At 43.0% G+C, this 16911-nt stretch overlaps 1 protein-coding gene and 2 non-coding genes across 4 annotated transcripts in view; 2 read left to right on the top strand and 1 right to left on the bottom strand.

Annotated features, from left to right (window-relative positions):
* The window catches only part of ACAA2 (acetyl-CoA acyltransferase 2), a 34204-nt gene extending 21014 nt beyond the window's left edge, over positions 1–13190 (bottom strand). The window contains exons 1-3 of one of the 2 annotated variants that reach the window (XM_030336222.2): positions 12714–13190; positions 6154–6320; positions 2454–2582 (exon numbers count right to left, since the gene is read on the bottom strand). In XM_030336222.2, the coding sequence (XP_030192082.1) occupies positions 2454–2582; positions 6154–6320; positions 12714–12729 (312 nt within the window). In that variant the 5' untranslated portion in view covers positions 12730–13190. The remainder of the gene's footprint in view (positions 1–2453; positions 2583–6153; positions 6321–12713) is intronic. The other variant, XM_030336223.2, reaches the window with a different exon arrangement.
* A 270-nt stretch (positions 13191–13460) lies between these two features.
* On the top strand, positions 13461–13603 carry LOC115498872. The gene has a single exon (XR_003963991.1).
* Positions 13604–13680: 77 nt separating this feature from the next.
* LOC115498868 lies at positions 13681–13763 on the top strand. Its single transcript, XR_003963987.1, has one exon.
* The last annotated feature ends 3148 nt before the right edge of the window (positions 13764–16911 follow it).

The raw sequence follows: 16911 nt of genomic DNA, 5'->3' as shown, positions 1-16911 counted from the left end.
GCACTGGCTCAGAGTCTGCGCTGCCCCAGTAAACACACAGTTGCAAGGCACAGGGGGGCGGGGTTTGGGGTAAGTGGGTCCCGCCTCCACTGGGTGGGTGGGGGGGGCCACCGTGTTTCTCTCCGAAGTCCCCACGTTGGTGTCAAGGGGAAAATGGCATCACCCCAATCTCTCGTCCCCGGACAGGGGATCTCAGAACCCACTGTTCAGGAAGCCCGGGCAGAAGGGCAAGGGCTGTCAGGGCTCCATGCACCACAGCTTTGGCACGTGGCCGGGATTTAAAACCGGAAATCTTAAAGGACCTGGCACCACGTGGACCCGCTCCCTTCCCCTGGAGTAGAGCCTCTCCACACTGTGTCTGACGTCCTTTGTCCCTGAAAACCAGTCCCATGCCTGCACGGTGCCTGCAATCTATGGTGCAGCACTGCAAAAAGCAGCAAGCAAGTTATCTGCCGTCTGTCCCCTTCCTATAAAAGGCCTTCTGCTGGCGCCCGTAGGGGTTTTGTCCTTGGGGAGGCAATATACCCTCCTGCAAATGTACTCCAGGAAGGGGAATGTTCTCAGATCCCCACACCACACTGTGCACTCCAGGGCCCCCTTCCTCCTTCTTCCGAGGAGCGCCGGCCACAGCTCCACTTCAGAGAAAGTCACGCACGTCCAAAACCTCAGAGTTTGAGCTCCACACGCTGTTTGCAAAAAAAACCGTGATGCTCAGTACCCCTCGCTCCCCAGTCCGTGGTCCGGAGAGGTTTTTGTCTTGTGTGAATCTGACACCGCACACTCTCAACCCGTTTCTCTCCTTTTTGTCTCTCCATGGAAAGGGCTCCTCCCCATCCATGGCGCTGCCATTTTCCTCTCCCCCAATTCACTTCCATGCACCTCACACCTGCTACACTGTCTCCTTCCAACCGTGCAGATCCTTCTAAAAGTGTTCAGATCGGTTTGCTGGGTGTTCCGCGTGATTTGATCACAATACAGTTGTGTTTGAGGGATGAGAAAAACCAATTTTCTCCATCCTAACTCGTCTCCCAAAGGAATACATTTCTTATCATCCCCAAAATGCTCCAACTCTCTTCCTAGCCTTATAGTCTTTATTCAGTGTTTCAAACTGCCTCACAGGGAACTCTCACAGACCTGGGTTCAAGTTCTGCCTCTATGACTTAGTAACCTTAAAGATCAGTTTCCTTGCTGGTAAAATGGGAATATTAATAGTTCTTGCCACAAGGGATGGCTGTGAAGATTGAGAGACTCAATGTAAATCTAGCATAGGTCAGGCACATAGGAAGCCCTCGGTCAAAATAACAGGTCATGATTAGCTTTTAAAAAAATTGTGATAAAACATACATAACTTAAAAGTTATCATTGCATGGGAATGCAAGCTGGTGCAGCCACTCTGGAAAACAGTATGGAGGTTCCTCAAAAAATTAAAAATAGAACTACCCTACGACCCTGCAATTGCACTACTAGGTGTTTATCCAAGGGATAAACAGGTGTGCTGTTTCGAAGGGACACATGCACCCCGATGTTTATAGCAGCACTATCAACAATAGCCAAAGTATGGAAAGAGCCCAAATGTCCATCGATGGATGAATGGATAAAGAAGATGTGGTATGTATATACAATGGAGTATTACTCGGCAATCAAAAAGAATGAACTCTTGCCATTTGCAACTATGTGGATGGAACTGGAGGGTATTATGCTAAGTGCAATTAGTCAGAGAAAGACAAATATCATACGACTTCACTCATATGAGGACTTTAAGAGACAAAACACATGAACATAAGGAAAGAAAAATAATATAAAAACAGGGAGGGACAAAACTGAAGAGATTCATAAATATGGAGAACAAACTGAGGGTTATTGGAGGGGTTGTGGGAGGGGGGATGGGCTAAATGGGTAAGGGGCATTAAGGAATCTACTCCTGAAATCATTGTTGCATTATACGCTAACTAATTTGGATGTAAATTTTAAAAAGTGAAAAATAAAATTTAAAAAAATGTCACCATTATAACCAATTTTAAGTGTATAGTTCATTAAGTACATTCACACTGTTGTGTAACCAACCACCACTCATCTCATGAAATCTGTTCATCTTTGCAAACTGGAACTCAGTACCCATTAAACACTAACTCCTCATTCTCTCCTGCCCCCCAGCCCCAGCGGCCACTGTTTTGCCTTCTGCCTCTATGAATTTGATTACTCATATAAGTGCAATCATACAGTATTTGTCCTTTTGCGAATGGCTTATTCCATTTAGCATGTCTTCAAAGATATGCTAATCACTTTTAAGAAACTATTTTCTTCCTGTGAACTCTTTTCCAAGAAAAATCAAGTATTGACCTCTTCTAATAAGCACCATAAAATAAAAACCTACAGTGTTACAACTGTGGTAGGGCATTTCTTCCAACCGTTTTTAACATAATTTCAGAGAAATAATAAAACGTTGCCCATACCTGACATCCACTCACAATGGACTGGAAACCAGAGCCACAGAGTCTATTAACAGTGAGAGCTGGGGTCTCTTGTGGGACTCCCACACGCAAGCCAACATGCCTGGCCATGTATGCAGCATCTGAAGAACTCTGGAACAAAGGAAATGAAAAAGACTTTCCTCTGTAAATCTCAGCATTAAGAAGCAGGACAAAATATATGGAAATGTTGGCAATCTATCAAACATTATAAACTATGGGACTCTAAGGTAGGATGCAATGCATATAGATATCGTGTATTTTATATAATACGTGTTTATTATTTGAATAAAAACTGTAACTTGGTTAGTTGGTTTTTAAACAAAGTATGAGAAACCCTTATATTAAGTCCTCAATACAAGACAGAAATTTATAACAATTGGAGCTGTTTAAAAATAGAATAGGTTATCTCAAAATAGTATGTTCCTTAACAGAGAAAGTATCCAAGGCTGTGCTTCTCAACCTTGGCCGCACACTGGAATAACCAGGAAAGCTTTATTAACATACTGATGCTCAAGATCCTAACCAAACCAATTAAACCAGAAAGGCTACAGGCGAGGCATCAGTAGATACTTTTAAAAACATTCAGGGGATTGTAATGAGAAACTGAGGCAGAGACCTGATGATGGAGGAAGGCGAGAGATGAACAACTGGTCAGAACAGTAAGAAGTGGCCTAGACCACTGCTTCCCCTGCTTTAAAATGCTAAAATTTGCAAAATGTAAAGAACTGGCCCATCAAAGTAAAGGGAATTTTAGGGTGTTCACTGTATTATTCTTAAAAAAAATTTTTTTTTATTTGTTCTTGAGAGAGAGAAAAGAATGTGCATGAGCAGGAGAGGGGCAAAGAGAGAGAGGGAGAGAGAGAATCCCAAGCAGGCTCTGCACTGTCAGCACAGAGCCCGATGTGGGGCTCGAACACACAAACCATGAGATCATGACCTGAGCTGAAATCAAGAGTGTGATGTTTAACCAGCTGGGCCACCCAGGTGCCCCTCACTGTAGTATTCTTTTATCTTTTGTATAGGTTTGAAAATTTTCACAATAAAATTCAACAAATTCCCACTGACATTTTTTCTTTCTTTTTTTTTGGTAGCGTATTCTCTAAGTGGTCCCACGAAATGACTTTAAGTCCCTTTTGACACCAAGATTTGCTGGGAAGAGCTTAGTACAGGAGAAAAAACATGGAACTAGAAGTCAGGGGATGTGCATTCTAGCCCAGGATTGTTATAGATCACCCGGCTCAACTCTTTGAAACTTCTTGAAACATAAGGTTTCCTTATGTGTTAAGAGAGGCCTGGAGTTCTATAAAATCTCTAGGGTTTCTTCTGGCTTTTTACATTCCATAAATCTTACTCAGAGCTTACCTTTTTAAAAAAAAGTTCCTAATTATTCTTGTTTTATTTTTCAATTGAGGTGTAACTGACATATAATGTTGTATTAGTTTCAAGCGTACAACAAAAGGATTCGATATTTGTAGGTATTGGAAAATGATCACCGCAGTAAGTCTAGTTGACATCTGTTACTGTACGCAGTTACAAAAATGTTTTTTCTTGTGATGAGGATTGATGTGGGGCTGAGAGTGAACAGGCAAGAAAGAATTCTTGACACGTTTTTGGTACAAAAAGGTGCTTTTATTAAAGCACATGGATAGGACCCGTGGGCAGAAAGAGCTGCACCGGCGTTGTGAGGAGTGACTGATTATATACTTCTAGTTAGTGGAAGTCAGGGATAGCGTAAGACTCTGAAGGAATTTGGAAGCAAGGCTTTCAGGACCCTGAGGGGCTAGCTGCTGTTAAGGTAAGGTTCTTTACTACTGTCTAGTAAAACATTAATCTGAGACCCTTTAGATGGATATCACTGGGCCACAAGTTTGAAAGATGATTGCTAACATATATCCTGGGGGGAGGGTGTTTACAGTTATCAGAGGAAAGTAACACTTAAGAGCACAGCTATAGTGGTAAAACATGAAAGGAAGTCCTTGAAGGAGTTGTAGGAGGGTTATAATCTGTAGGCCTCAGGAATTCTGCCTGAGACTAGAAGCGGCAGCAAAATTGGCCTTTGTTCGTTTTTCTCCCATCAAGGACTTTTAATATTTACTCTCTTAGCAACTTTCAAATATGCAGCACAGTATTATTAACTATAGTCATCATGCTGTTCATTATATCCTCAAGACTTACTTATTTTATAGCTGGAAGTTTATTTATACCTTTTGACCTCCGGAACTCATTTAATTATTCCTTATAATAAAGCTATTTTCATATATTACAATTTCTTAGAACACAATACATTAGTACCTTTAGTACCTCTCAAAACACATATGGAGAAGTTCAAAATACAGTCGATTCTCATTATTCATAGATTCCACACTTGCAAATTCACCTAATTGTTAAAATGTATTTGTAACCCACAAATCAATACCTGTGGCACTTTTGTGGTTATTTCCAGACATGTACAGGGTGGAGGAAAATTGTAGTTGTCTAATGTGATACACACTTTTCCAGCTGAGGATGAACAAGGGGACACTTGGCCTTCTTGTCTTAGCTCTCATGTTATAAACAGATGTCCTTTCTGCAGTCTACTTAGTGCCAAGGGTTTTGTGTGTGTGTGTGTGTGTGTGTGTGTGTGTGTGTGTGTTTGCATTTTTGTGGCTTCTGTTGGTGACTGTGCTATTCAAAATAACCCCAAGCAGAGTGCTGAAATGCTGTCTAGTGCGCCTAAGTAGAAGACAGCAGGGAAAAATACGTGTTAGAGAGACTTCAACCAGGCACTAGTTATAGCACTGCTGGCCAAGAGTTTCATGTTAATGAAGTCATAACATACATTAAGATCAACAGAATAATGAATAATGGACAAGCAAAATGCAGTATTCCATACAATGGAATAGTATTCTGCCACAAAAATGAATGAAGTCCTCTATCCTCCACTGCAAACAAAACCCGTTCTGGGTAGAAGCAAAATCTCTTGAGTCATGGCTCTAGAGCTGGGGGTGGAAATAACTGCACACCTGTTTCTGAGCCTTATCCCCACCCTAAGAGCTGAGCACTTGGTGAAGGGGGCCAGAGCAGCCTCCAGTCTTCTCAGCCTGCCTCTCCTGTATGGAACAACCACTTTCTGAGCCAGCAGAACAGCGACAGAGTCTCAGTACTCTCAGCAAAAATGCATTCCATGTAGCGCTTCTGTCAAACCGATGAAGGCTGGGTAAAAGGAGCCCTCACCTCTTGGCCACACCAGGAAGGAATACACAGCTTTCATTATCTGCAAATGAATGACCTAGTATGTATTCCATAACACAGAAAGATAGAAGGTAGAGGAACTTCTTATTTCCCACAAAAAATACTGACCGAGCTCCTACGATTTAAGAATTCATAGGAGATGTGTTGTGTTGACTGGGTTTTCTACCCTCCTTAGTCGATACAGAGAGAACCAATTAACTTGAGATGAGTCAAGGAAATGAATCTAATATTTAAGAAGCAATGAAATATAACCCCAATGAGACAGACAGATAGCTCCCAATTATATGTGGCTTTGAATTATAAATGCCATTGCTTGTAGAGTCAGAGGATTACTTAAATCATAAATACCTTTAACTATTATTAACTAGTTCACCAGCGAGACATGTTAAAGACATTATTTTTTAATAACATCCGGCAACAAGAATGAACACCTCCCTTCTGCCCTACTAACCTGAAAGACATTGCCTACAACGACACTGTCAATGGTCTCCGGTGAGACCTTGCCCGCAGACAAAGCAGCCTTGGCGGCAAATTCAGTCAAATCAATAGCCGTGAAGTCTTTCAGAAGACCTCCGTAAGCTCCAAAGGCCGTTCGCTTAGCAGCCACGATGAAGACACCTATTGGAATGAGGAGAGATTTGAATAGCCAGTGTCCCTAACATGCTTTATTTAAATAATCACACTGTGAAACCTTAGTATATAAGGCACCATTTTCAATTAGATAACTGAAAGTTTTTGTCGCATAATAATACACAGAACGGGTCACACTCCTGGAAGCAGTCTTAGGGGTTATCAGTTGGAGCAGTACCTACATGCTGGCACCAAGAACTATCTAGTGCGTGCTGGAACATAAATCCACTCTGCATTCTTAGCCTCTGGTGACTTATGATGCTAGAAACATTTGTTTAAAACTGAAATGTTTCTTTGATGTGCTGAAGTATGTTGCCTAGTCATAGAACCAACGATCTCCACACTAGAAATTCTTTTTGAGGTTTGAGGCCAACCACTCACCCCACAGGAAATTCCTGACAAGAGACAGAAAAAAAAAATTCCTCTGCTAGAAAACTTTCATAGTCCACTGTGTGAACAGACAACCTGAAGTATGATTTTTCCTCATACTGAACTGGCTCCTCTCACCAAGTCTTCAATCCAACAATCTGAGTTCAACCCAAATGCATCCCAAATAGTTTCTAGAATTTATGATGCTTTGAATGTGAACTATACACGCCTTTCCTTTTGGAGCCACAGGATGACTCCATTACAAATTCCAAATCATATTAACTATTATCTTTTACCCTTAGAATAAAGTGGGCAAAAAAGATCACCTTTTACACGGGCATCCCCTCCAGATCTGGAGTTTACTAACCTGTAAAATATCCCGGATCTAAAGACTCCCTCCCTAAGTAGATAAAAAACACGTATTTTCCCTAAGTAAACAAAAAGCATCTTTCCACACTTCTTTTTTTTTTTTTTTTTTTTTATTTTTTTTTTTTCAACGTTTATTTATTTTTGGGACAGAGAGAGACAGAGCATGAACGGGGGAGGGGCAGAGAGAGAGGGAGACACAGAATCGGAAACAGGCTCCAGGCTCTGAGCCATCAGCCCAGAGCCTGACGCGGGGCTCGAACTCCCGGACCGCGAGATCGTGACCTGGCTGAAGTTGGACGCTCAACCGACTGCGCCACCCAGGCGCCCCCACACTTCTTTATTTGACATTAGTTCTCCCTGCTTTCTTCTAAAGACTTTCTAGTTTGCCAGTATCCTATTAAAATGCGCTACTTAGAATACAACAAAATTTCCTGCATTTGATCTAACCGCAAAGAAAACAGGGGAATTATCTATACATGTATTAATGTAAACTAGCACTATAAATTTATGGTATTACTATCAATCCAACCAACGTCCTGGTACAAAAAAATAAAAACTGTCCTTTCCCAAGACACTCTACTGTCACCTCTCCCCTCCAATCTGCTATAGTTACATAAGTCTCTGATGATGTGAAGTGATGCCCACTAGAGTTGGGTGATGCAAAACTGGCACATCCATTATAATAGTTTCATTACACTAACGCTTATTAGGCACCGACACTTATCACTTTTCGTATACTATCTAATCTTCCCAACAATCCTGCAAGGTAAATATTTCAGAGACGCATACAGGTGGCACTTACTACATGACAGATCTCATGCTTGGCGCTTTGTACACACTAGTATACGTATACACTAGTATACTCCAAAACAATCTGTGCTCACATTTCCACATTTTGCCAAGAAATTATGGGGCTTTTAACAATGGGCTTGTGCCAAGATATTAACCTGGAATTGAGACAATACAAACATTATACCATTCCTGCTATTTAAGTACAATTCTCCTGTTTATATTAGCGGAGATGACATCTTTCCATGGAACAAATTAAACCTACCCTAAAAAAAAACTTCACCTTCTCCTTTCATTGCTACTTTGAGAAACCCACAGTCCAAAAGAATGTTAGGAGTTAGGAGTAACATATGCAACTATAATTTAGAACAGATCCAATGAGTTCTTTACAGATAGAATATTCAGGTATTTACAAGACCATGAATATTAGTTCAGGGTATGACAAATATTTTGTTCTGATAGATTATTCTGTGCCACTATACCTTCCTGAATTTTTGCAAATGTCTTCTAATTCTTGTTACTTAACAGTCTCTACTTTTTTTTTTTTTTTTTGAGAGAGAGAGCGCAAGCAAGCCCCAAGTAGGGGAATGGCAGAGGGAGAGAGAGAGAGACAGACAGAGAGAGAGAGAGAGAGGAGAGAGAGAGAGAATATCCCAAGCAGGCTCCAAGTGGAGCCCAATGCAAGGCTCAATCTCAGGACAATGAGATCATGACCTGAGCCAAAATCAAGAGTCAGACACTTAACCAAAATGAGCCACCCAGGCACCCCTCTACCTATTTTTATACTGGTGTTTTATTTCATTTTTCTTCTGCCTTCCCATGTCTTCTTCCTAATTTCATTACAGCCTGTGTGTGGTCATGGCCTAGTATGCTATCTGACCAACTCTCCTGCAGATAACAGTGGCAATACAGAAAAATGACTACCTGAAGGCGTTGGAGAATGAACAAAACTGGGCAGATGTGGAGAAGATATGGAAGAAAGGAACAGTACAGGGTGAGCATTCAATCTGTTTATAGCCTCCGACTTGAAGCCAAGCAGTCCACACTATGTGAATGGCTAGAACTCAGAAACTCACAATCTCACTGGCTTGACGACTCAGAGAACTGAGTTCATGGCCAACCACAGCCACTGGTAAATGAGAATGAATCTGGGAAAGGAGAGGACCACAGGGGGAGCCCAAATCATATACATATAAACTCTGCCTAAATATCTGTCTGACCCCTTAACCACGCATCTATACCTCAGCAATATCTGTCTAACCCCCTAACAATGCATCTATACCTTAGCTAAGGCTAACTGAACTGAGATTTGAGCTATTGCCCTCTACAGGGGAGACAGAGTTTGCTATCTGAGTTCAGCCAAATCAACTGCCTGCAAAAATAAACAGCCAACCAAACAATCAATAAACCAACACATTTGGAAAGGATATTACAGTATTCGGCCTCTACAATGTTTCATATGCAATGTCCATGCTACAATCCAAAATTATTGCACATATGAAGAAATGAGAAAATATGATTCATTCTCAAGAGAAAAGACAATCAACAGAGACCAACCCCAACATGACCCAAATGCTAGAATTAACAGACAGGATTTTAAAGCAACTATCTATTGTAACTGTGCTCAAGGATATAAAGGAAAATATGCTCATAATAAACGGTAAAAAAAATAGAAACTATAAATCAAAATGGAAATTCCAAAACTGAAAAATATCTGAAATAAAAAATCCACTGAATGGGCTTAACAAAAGAATGGAAATAAAAGGAGAAAGATTCAGGGGCGCCTAGGTGGCTCAGTCCTTTAAGTGTCTGACTTTGGCTTGGGTCATGATCTCACGGTGCGTGAGTTCAAGCCCACCCATTGTCGGGCTCTGTGCTGATAGCTCAGAGCCTGGAGCCTGCTTCTGATTCTGTGTCTCCCCCTCTCTGCCCCTCCCCTGCTGGCACTCTGTCTCTTTCTCTCTCACAAATAAATAAACATTAAAAAAAAAAAAAAAAAGGAAAAGAAAAAGATTCAGTGACTTGGAACACAGGTAAAAACAAATTATCCAACCGGAAAAACAGGAAAAATAACAAAGGGTCAGAACCTCAAAGTCTGACAAAGTCTGATAGGGGAACAAAGTCTGAAAAAGGAACAAAGCAATTCAATGGATTAAGGGGTAGTCTTCTCAGCAAATGGCGCTGGAACTGTTACAGAACCAGGCTGGATCACTGTCAGAAAAAACAAGCGGCACTCGGATATCTTGGTGGATCGGAGTTTTATTTTACATTGGCAGGCTCAGAGGAGATCCTTCTCCAGAGATCTGAGTCCTGAGCACAAGCATGGGGGACAATTTATCGTCTGTTACAATCCCATTCCGCATTTGTAGTATTTGGTGCATGGCAAGCAGGGCAGGAAGAACCTGGAAGAGTCTCTAAGCTAGGAACTAGAACTTATGTTAGTCCTGTGGGCCGTCTTATGGTGTATAATTTTACTTATTTTCTCAACAGAACTGGACACCCAGATGCAAACAAAACCAAACCAGACACAGCCTTAAACTTTTCATAAAAACTAACTCAAAACGGATCACAGACTTGGGGCGTCTGAGTGGCTTAGTCTGTTAAGCATCCATGTCTTGGTTTTGGCTCAGGTCATGATCTCACGGTTCGTGGGATTGAGCCCTGCATCAGGCTCTGCATCCCCTCCTCTGCTTGTGTGTGCATATGTGCGTGCTCTCTCTCAACATGAATAAACATTTTTAAAAATGGATCATAGACTTAAATGTAGAATGAAAAACTATAAAACTTGTAGAAGATAATACTGGATAAAATCTAGGTGCCTTCAGGCTTGGTGATAACTTTTAATGTTATTCTTTATTTTGAGACTGAGAGAGAGTGCATGTGCGCATGCATGCGCAAGCAAGCCCTTGGGAGAGGAACAGAGAGACAGGGAGAGAGAGAATCCCAAGCAAACGTTGCTCTCCAGGCTCCAACGGGGGCTTGATTTCATGAACCGTGACATCATGACCTGAGCCGAAATCAAGTGTCAGAGGCTTAACCCACTGAGCCACCCCAGTGCCCCAATAACTTTTTAAATACAACACCAAAAGTCTGATTCATGAAACAAAAATGTGATTAAGTTGAATGTCATTTAAATTAAAAACTTGTGCTCTTCGAAAGACACGTTAAAGAAAAATGAAAAGAACAAGCTACAAACTGGGAGCCAATATTTACAAGACACTTACCTAATAAAGGACTGGTATCCAAAATACACAAATAAATCTTAAAATTCAACAACAGGAAAACCAACAACCCAATTAAAAAGTGGGCAAAAAATCTTTATAGATACCTCATCAAAGATGATATAAAGATGGCAAATAGCCGTATGAAAATACGCTGAACATCATATGTCATTAGGGACGTACAAATTAGAGTAACAGTGATACTGCTATACAAGTATTGGAATGGCTAACATCCAAAACACTAACACCACCAAATGCTGGTGAGGATGCAGAACAAAAGAAATTATTTCGTTGCTGCCAGATGCAAAATCCAGGCACTATGGAAGACATTTTGGCTGTTTCTTGTAAAACAAAACATACTCTACCCGTATTATCCAGCAATCACTGTTCCTCTGTATTTATACAAATGAGTTGAAGACTTACGTCCACACAAAAACCTACACATGAATGTTCACAGCAGCTTTATTTATAACTGCCAAAACTCGTAAGAAACCAAGATGTTGTTCAGTAGGTGAATGGATGTGGCACATCCATACCACAGAATATTATTCAGCAATAAAAATAAATGAGCTATCAAATCATGAAAACACATGGAGGAAGCTTAAATGCACATTGGAAAGTGAAAGAAGCCAACCTAAAAGAGCTACATAATGTAGGATTTCAACTACATGACATCTGGCAAAGGCAAAGCTACCCAGATAGTGAAAAGGTCAGTGGTTGCCCAAGGGCTTGCCAGGTGTGCTGATATGACAGCATGGGGGGTGCGGGGTGGGGGTGGAAAGCCACTAGAAGGCAAAGGATTAACTCCACCTTCCTTTCTGTCACACTGTTAGGTAAATATTAACTCATATAACCAGATCAACTACAAAGAGCAATCAGAACAAACTAAGAACAACTGCTGCTAAAAGCACCCACTTGTTTCTGAAGTAATTTGGCAGCCATACTTAGGTGCCTAGAAGGGATACACAAACATTGCCAACAAAGCCAAATGGTGAGACAACTCTTCCTCGGGAGCAACCACCTACCAAGCACTGGGATGTGTGTTAATAACAAACTGGGGGATTGGTTCTTCTTGTTCCTTAAAGTTAAAATTCCACTGACTGTGACCATTTGTTATAAGAAGGCAGTTTACATATATATATATTTTAAAGTTAATAACCCTAGTATTTATGTACTCAGTGACTGCACTTTCCTGGAGTCAGTCAATCTAAAGTAATGGAAGGAGAAGGGAGCAAGCTGGTCTTCCAACAGAATACCACCACACATCTGGTGGAGCAGGTCACTGGGGCAGAAATGACCCTAAGAGACCATCAATTCCTCCCCATAAGCCTTCCCCACCCCGGACCAAGTCAGAGGCTGCGGGTCCTCCGTGATGCAATCCCCTGCCCTAGACCGCCGGGTGCTTAAGGCACCGCCCCAGTTCTCCTAACGGGGTGGGGCGGGGTCTACGCAAAGAACGGTATTGACCTTCAAGATCAGAAGCTGGCAAATCTTGTCCTCAGCCCTCAGCTGGAAACTGCCCTGCTGTCGCTAGTGCTTTACAAGCACGTTTTCTCCTAGACCCGACCAATCCCTTCTGGTTGGGCTTTTTAGCAAATCCCCTGGCCGCCGATAAGACCCTAGCGGCGCTCACCTCGGAGAAGGGCCATGGCGGCGAGCGAGACGCGGCGCAGAGTATCCCCTCCAGCGACGCAGAGGGGCGCCCGCCCACACCCCCACTTAAGGACGTGAGGGCGGCGCCCCACGAAGCCACGCCCTCACCCTTTCACTCACTTCGCGGGCCTGGCTGGCTGGCTGGCTGCGGCCTCCTCTGCCTGGAGGGAGCTTATCTCCCTTTAGACAACACGCCACCCTGTTTGCACATTAGCGTGGGAACCACAACTCTGCCAGCAGCCGGGCCTTGCAGCAAAGATCGTTCCTTGCCAGCGCATCTTCCCCTCACATTTTCGCTTTTAAAGATTTTACCTCTAAAGCGAGAGGATGATTTGACTCTACCCTGTCCATCCTATCCCTGGCCCCTCTACTCGCCCCTGTAATTACTGTTCCCCTTCATGCCCCAGCAAATCTCCATCATCACTGGACCAGGTATCCCGACGCCGAGACAGCCACAAGGTGGAAGAGGCCAGAGGAATGGGGGGTGCTGGCCCGCGCTAGCCGGAAATTGGGGGGGGGGGGGGGGGCAGGGCGTGGAGGACGGCACGAGCCGATTGGCTGGGGCTGGCTGGCTGGCTGCGGAGTGCGGCTGCGCAGACCGCTGGAGGCCTAGGCCCCTGGGTTTGAGAGAGACTGTAGGACTGGAAGCCAGTTGGCGGGCCGAGGAGGGTGGTGGGGTGGGGAGGTTGGCGTCCGAGGGAGTGTAGTGAGTGTCTTAGGGCGGGGACGCCCCGAGTCCCCGATATAGCCCCCGATGAGCTCGCAGTATTTTCCTTATATGATCAGGCCCCGTTGCTGGCGACGCCGCTAGCCCGGAGCCTGAAAAGATTATGAAAATGTGTCCGGCGAAGTGGGGCTGGGGACCGGGAGCCGGGAGATTAGGGGCAGCGGGTAGGCTGGAGATGAGGGAGCTTTAGGAAGGCCTCTGCCGCTGTAACTGTGAGCCCTGGTCGATGATGACGTGACCACTGCGCAATCTGAGTTCTAGGAACCAGGTGATGGAGTGTGTGCTGAGAGCTGACTGAGACCGGGGCGAACAGGACACCAGGCTGGCGGAGGCGCAGCCACAGGGCTCTGGGGTGGGCCAGGTTCCTATGCCTGGGAAGCTGTCGTGGGTTGCCTTGAGGTTTTCTGTGAACCCTCAGGGACTTCTCCCCTGCTTACGGGGAGAGGGGAGGGAGATACGGTCCAAGATCCCTAGGGGATGCCTGAAACTAAGTAGTACCAAGTCCTATATATACTATGTTTTTTTTCCCCCTATATGTACATACCTATGATAAAGTTTATAATTTAGGTACCGTAAGAGATTAACAATAGCACACAGCATACTGTAATAAAAGTTACCTGAATGTGGTCTTTATCTCTCAAAATATCTTGTGATAATGTGAGGTGATCAAATGTCTACCTGATGAAGTCAAGTGAGGTTAAGGACTAGACACTGTGACACAGCCTTAGGCTACCGTTGACCTTCTGACACCTTAGAAGGAGAATCATCTGCTTTGGGGACCCTGGTTGACCACAAGTGACTTTGGGTAACTGAAAATGGAGGAACGTGAAATGGCACATGAGAGGGTTACGTTATACTCTTAAGTCCATGAACACTTGGCTCATGTCACGTTAGACATCAACATTTACAGCTTTGCTTAAGACAGAATTTCCATGTGGTCACATGTGCAAATCTTAAATTGGTTGAATTGCGCAAGTATATACCTTCTTGTAACCCAAACTGCCATCAGCTGTAAAAATAAGAAGACCCTCAGATTTATTCCTTTTCTCCTGTTACTTTAATTTGTGTGAATGCTGGAAATTGATAGTCGATTTAATACATAGGTACGTTCTGAGAGTTATTAACTTAAAAAAAAAAAGGGGGGGGGGCGCCTGGGTGGCGCAGTCGGTTAAGCGTCCGACTTCAGCCAGGTCACGATCTCGCGGTCCGTGGGTTCGAGCCCCGCGTCAGGCTCTGGGCTGATTGATGGCTCAGAGCCTGGAACCTGTTTCCGATTCTGTGTCTCCCTCTCTCTCTGCCCCTCCCCCGTTCATGCTCTGTCTCTCTCTGTCCCCAAAATAAAATAAACGTTGAAAAAAAAAAAAAGGCAACCTAGTTTTTCACAACAAATGTATGTAGTCAATAGAATTCTGACTGAGGTCAAAGCATCCCATCTGCTAGATGATATTTTACACCTGCATTTTCTGATGATTAACAGGGAGTTGTAATAAAAGCTGCCATCTTTTGGATACTGTGTGCCCAGCATTGTGCCAGGCACTTACACTGTTTATAATTCTTATACCCAGGTGGTACAGTAATTACATAAAATGGAATAATATACAATTTATATGCATTGGACAAATTCTGAGGGTCATTCTACAACCCCAGGAGATAGATGTTTTGTTTTTCTTTTTCATTTTATAAATGAAGAAGCTTAGGCCCAGAGAAACCAAAGAACTTGCCAAGGCGTCAAATCTAGAAAATTGCTGGATTAGAATTTTGAGCCCTGATCCTCAATGCCCCAGGCCCGTATTGTCTTTGGCATTTACAGGATATAGAATAGAGGAGTAGGGTAGAAGAGAGGACAGGTATCATTAGCTAAGGTATATGTTGTACAAAATGAAAGGTGAATGTTAAGTGAATCTTCTTTAGAGGAAGAAATACTGTATTTGGGAAGAAATCCTGTTACTTTCAGTGTATGATGGCTCAGGTTCAGAAGGTTTATTTGCTTTTTTCTGCAGGGGAGGAGGTGTGGGTGAGATAAAGTGGTTTCAGGCAGGTGGAGAGGTGAGGCAATGAGTCAGTACTAGATACTTACCTTTTCTTGACCAGGGTTCCAACAGGAAACGATTTGAGTGACAATTTTTTAAATTTTCTCAAAGATGATACAGAGCAAGTACCATTGCAGATGCACAGGAGTTAAGTTATTTCATTGCATATAGTGGAAACCTTGGGGCATTCAAACTTGATTTGGGTGTGACAGCTAGTAACCCAGTGTTAGTATTTTTTTGCCGTTATAGTTCCCGTGTTCAAGGCTTATTTTTTCCTTTAGGGCTAATTATTGGTTCGGATGGTTTAGGCTGCAAATAACAGAAGACTTGACTTAAACTGTCTTACACAATAAAGTTTTCATTGTTTCACATAACAAGAAGCCTCCAAGCATTACCATGTCATCAAGCACTCAGGCTTTTAGTTGTTACAGCTGTAGGCATCATGTCTGCACAAAACCATGTTCAAAGAGAGGAAGGTGAGTATTTCCCATGTCTTTATCAAGAAGGGACATCTTTCTCTTCTGTTTCATCGGCCAGAATTGAGTTGTTTGCCCATGCTGTCGTTGCAAAAGTGGCTGGAAAAACAGTCTGTGTTTTTCAATTTCTACCTTGGAAAGCAGGCTCTGCCAGTAAGGATGAAAACTGGAAAAGGCTGTTGGGCAAGTGACCATCAGTGTCAGGCACGAGGCCCTGTATTAGCAATTACACAGACTTTCATGCAACCTACACCCTCTCCTATTGCATACTGACCTCTCTAAATTGCTATGATGAATTTGGATTTGTATAGCTTAGCCCATGAATGAGAAGTTGGAGCTCTGGCGTTTTGCACTCCCTGTCAATCAAGAGTTCTGCTTTAGCAGTGTCCTCTGGTTAGACGAAAGGTACTGTGCAATTGCTCAAATTTGTTACTGAATCCAGTGTCAACATTTATTAAAAATGGGTAAACAGGGTGCCTGGGTGGCTCAGTCAGTTGAGCGTCCGACTTCGGCTCAGGCCATGATCTCACGGTTTACAGATTCAAGCCCCACGTGGGGCTCTGTGCCGACAGCTTGGAGCTTGGAGCCTGCTTTGGATTCTGTGTCTCCCCCTCTCTCTCCCCCTCCTCCACTCACTCTCTGACTCAAAAATATACACATTAAACAAACAAACAAAAAAAGAAATGTCACTAAAATCGATGGATCCTAAAACCCTTGGGTAAATGGTTTACATATATAAGAACCTGTAAATATATGTAAGGACATTTACATAGTCTCAGAGTATCATGAAGAGGAAAATGTACCCTCACAAAAGAGAAATCTTGGGAATATTACCACCTTAACCAAATGACAAAGCTTAACATCACCAATAATGGGAGAAGCTAACACCATACATCTCCTTGGAGCATAGGGGACACAACCTCACCTATGTGGGATCTCTCCAAA

The sequence above is a fragment of the Lynx canadensis genome, chromosome D3 (assembly GCF_007474595.2).
Source record: "Lynx canadensis isolate LIC74 chromosome D3, mLynCan4.pri.v2, whole genome shotgun sequence".
Taxonomy (NCBI): Eukaryota; Metazoa; Chordata; class Mammalia; order Carnivora; family Felidae; genus Lynx; species Lynx canadensis.
Note: the sequence above shows the minus strand (reverse complement) of the source record. Positions and strands in the feature narration are given on the sequence as shown.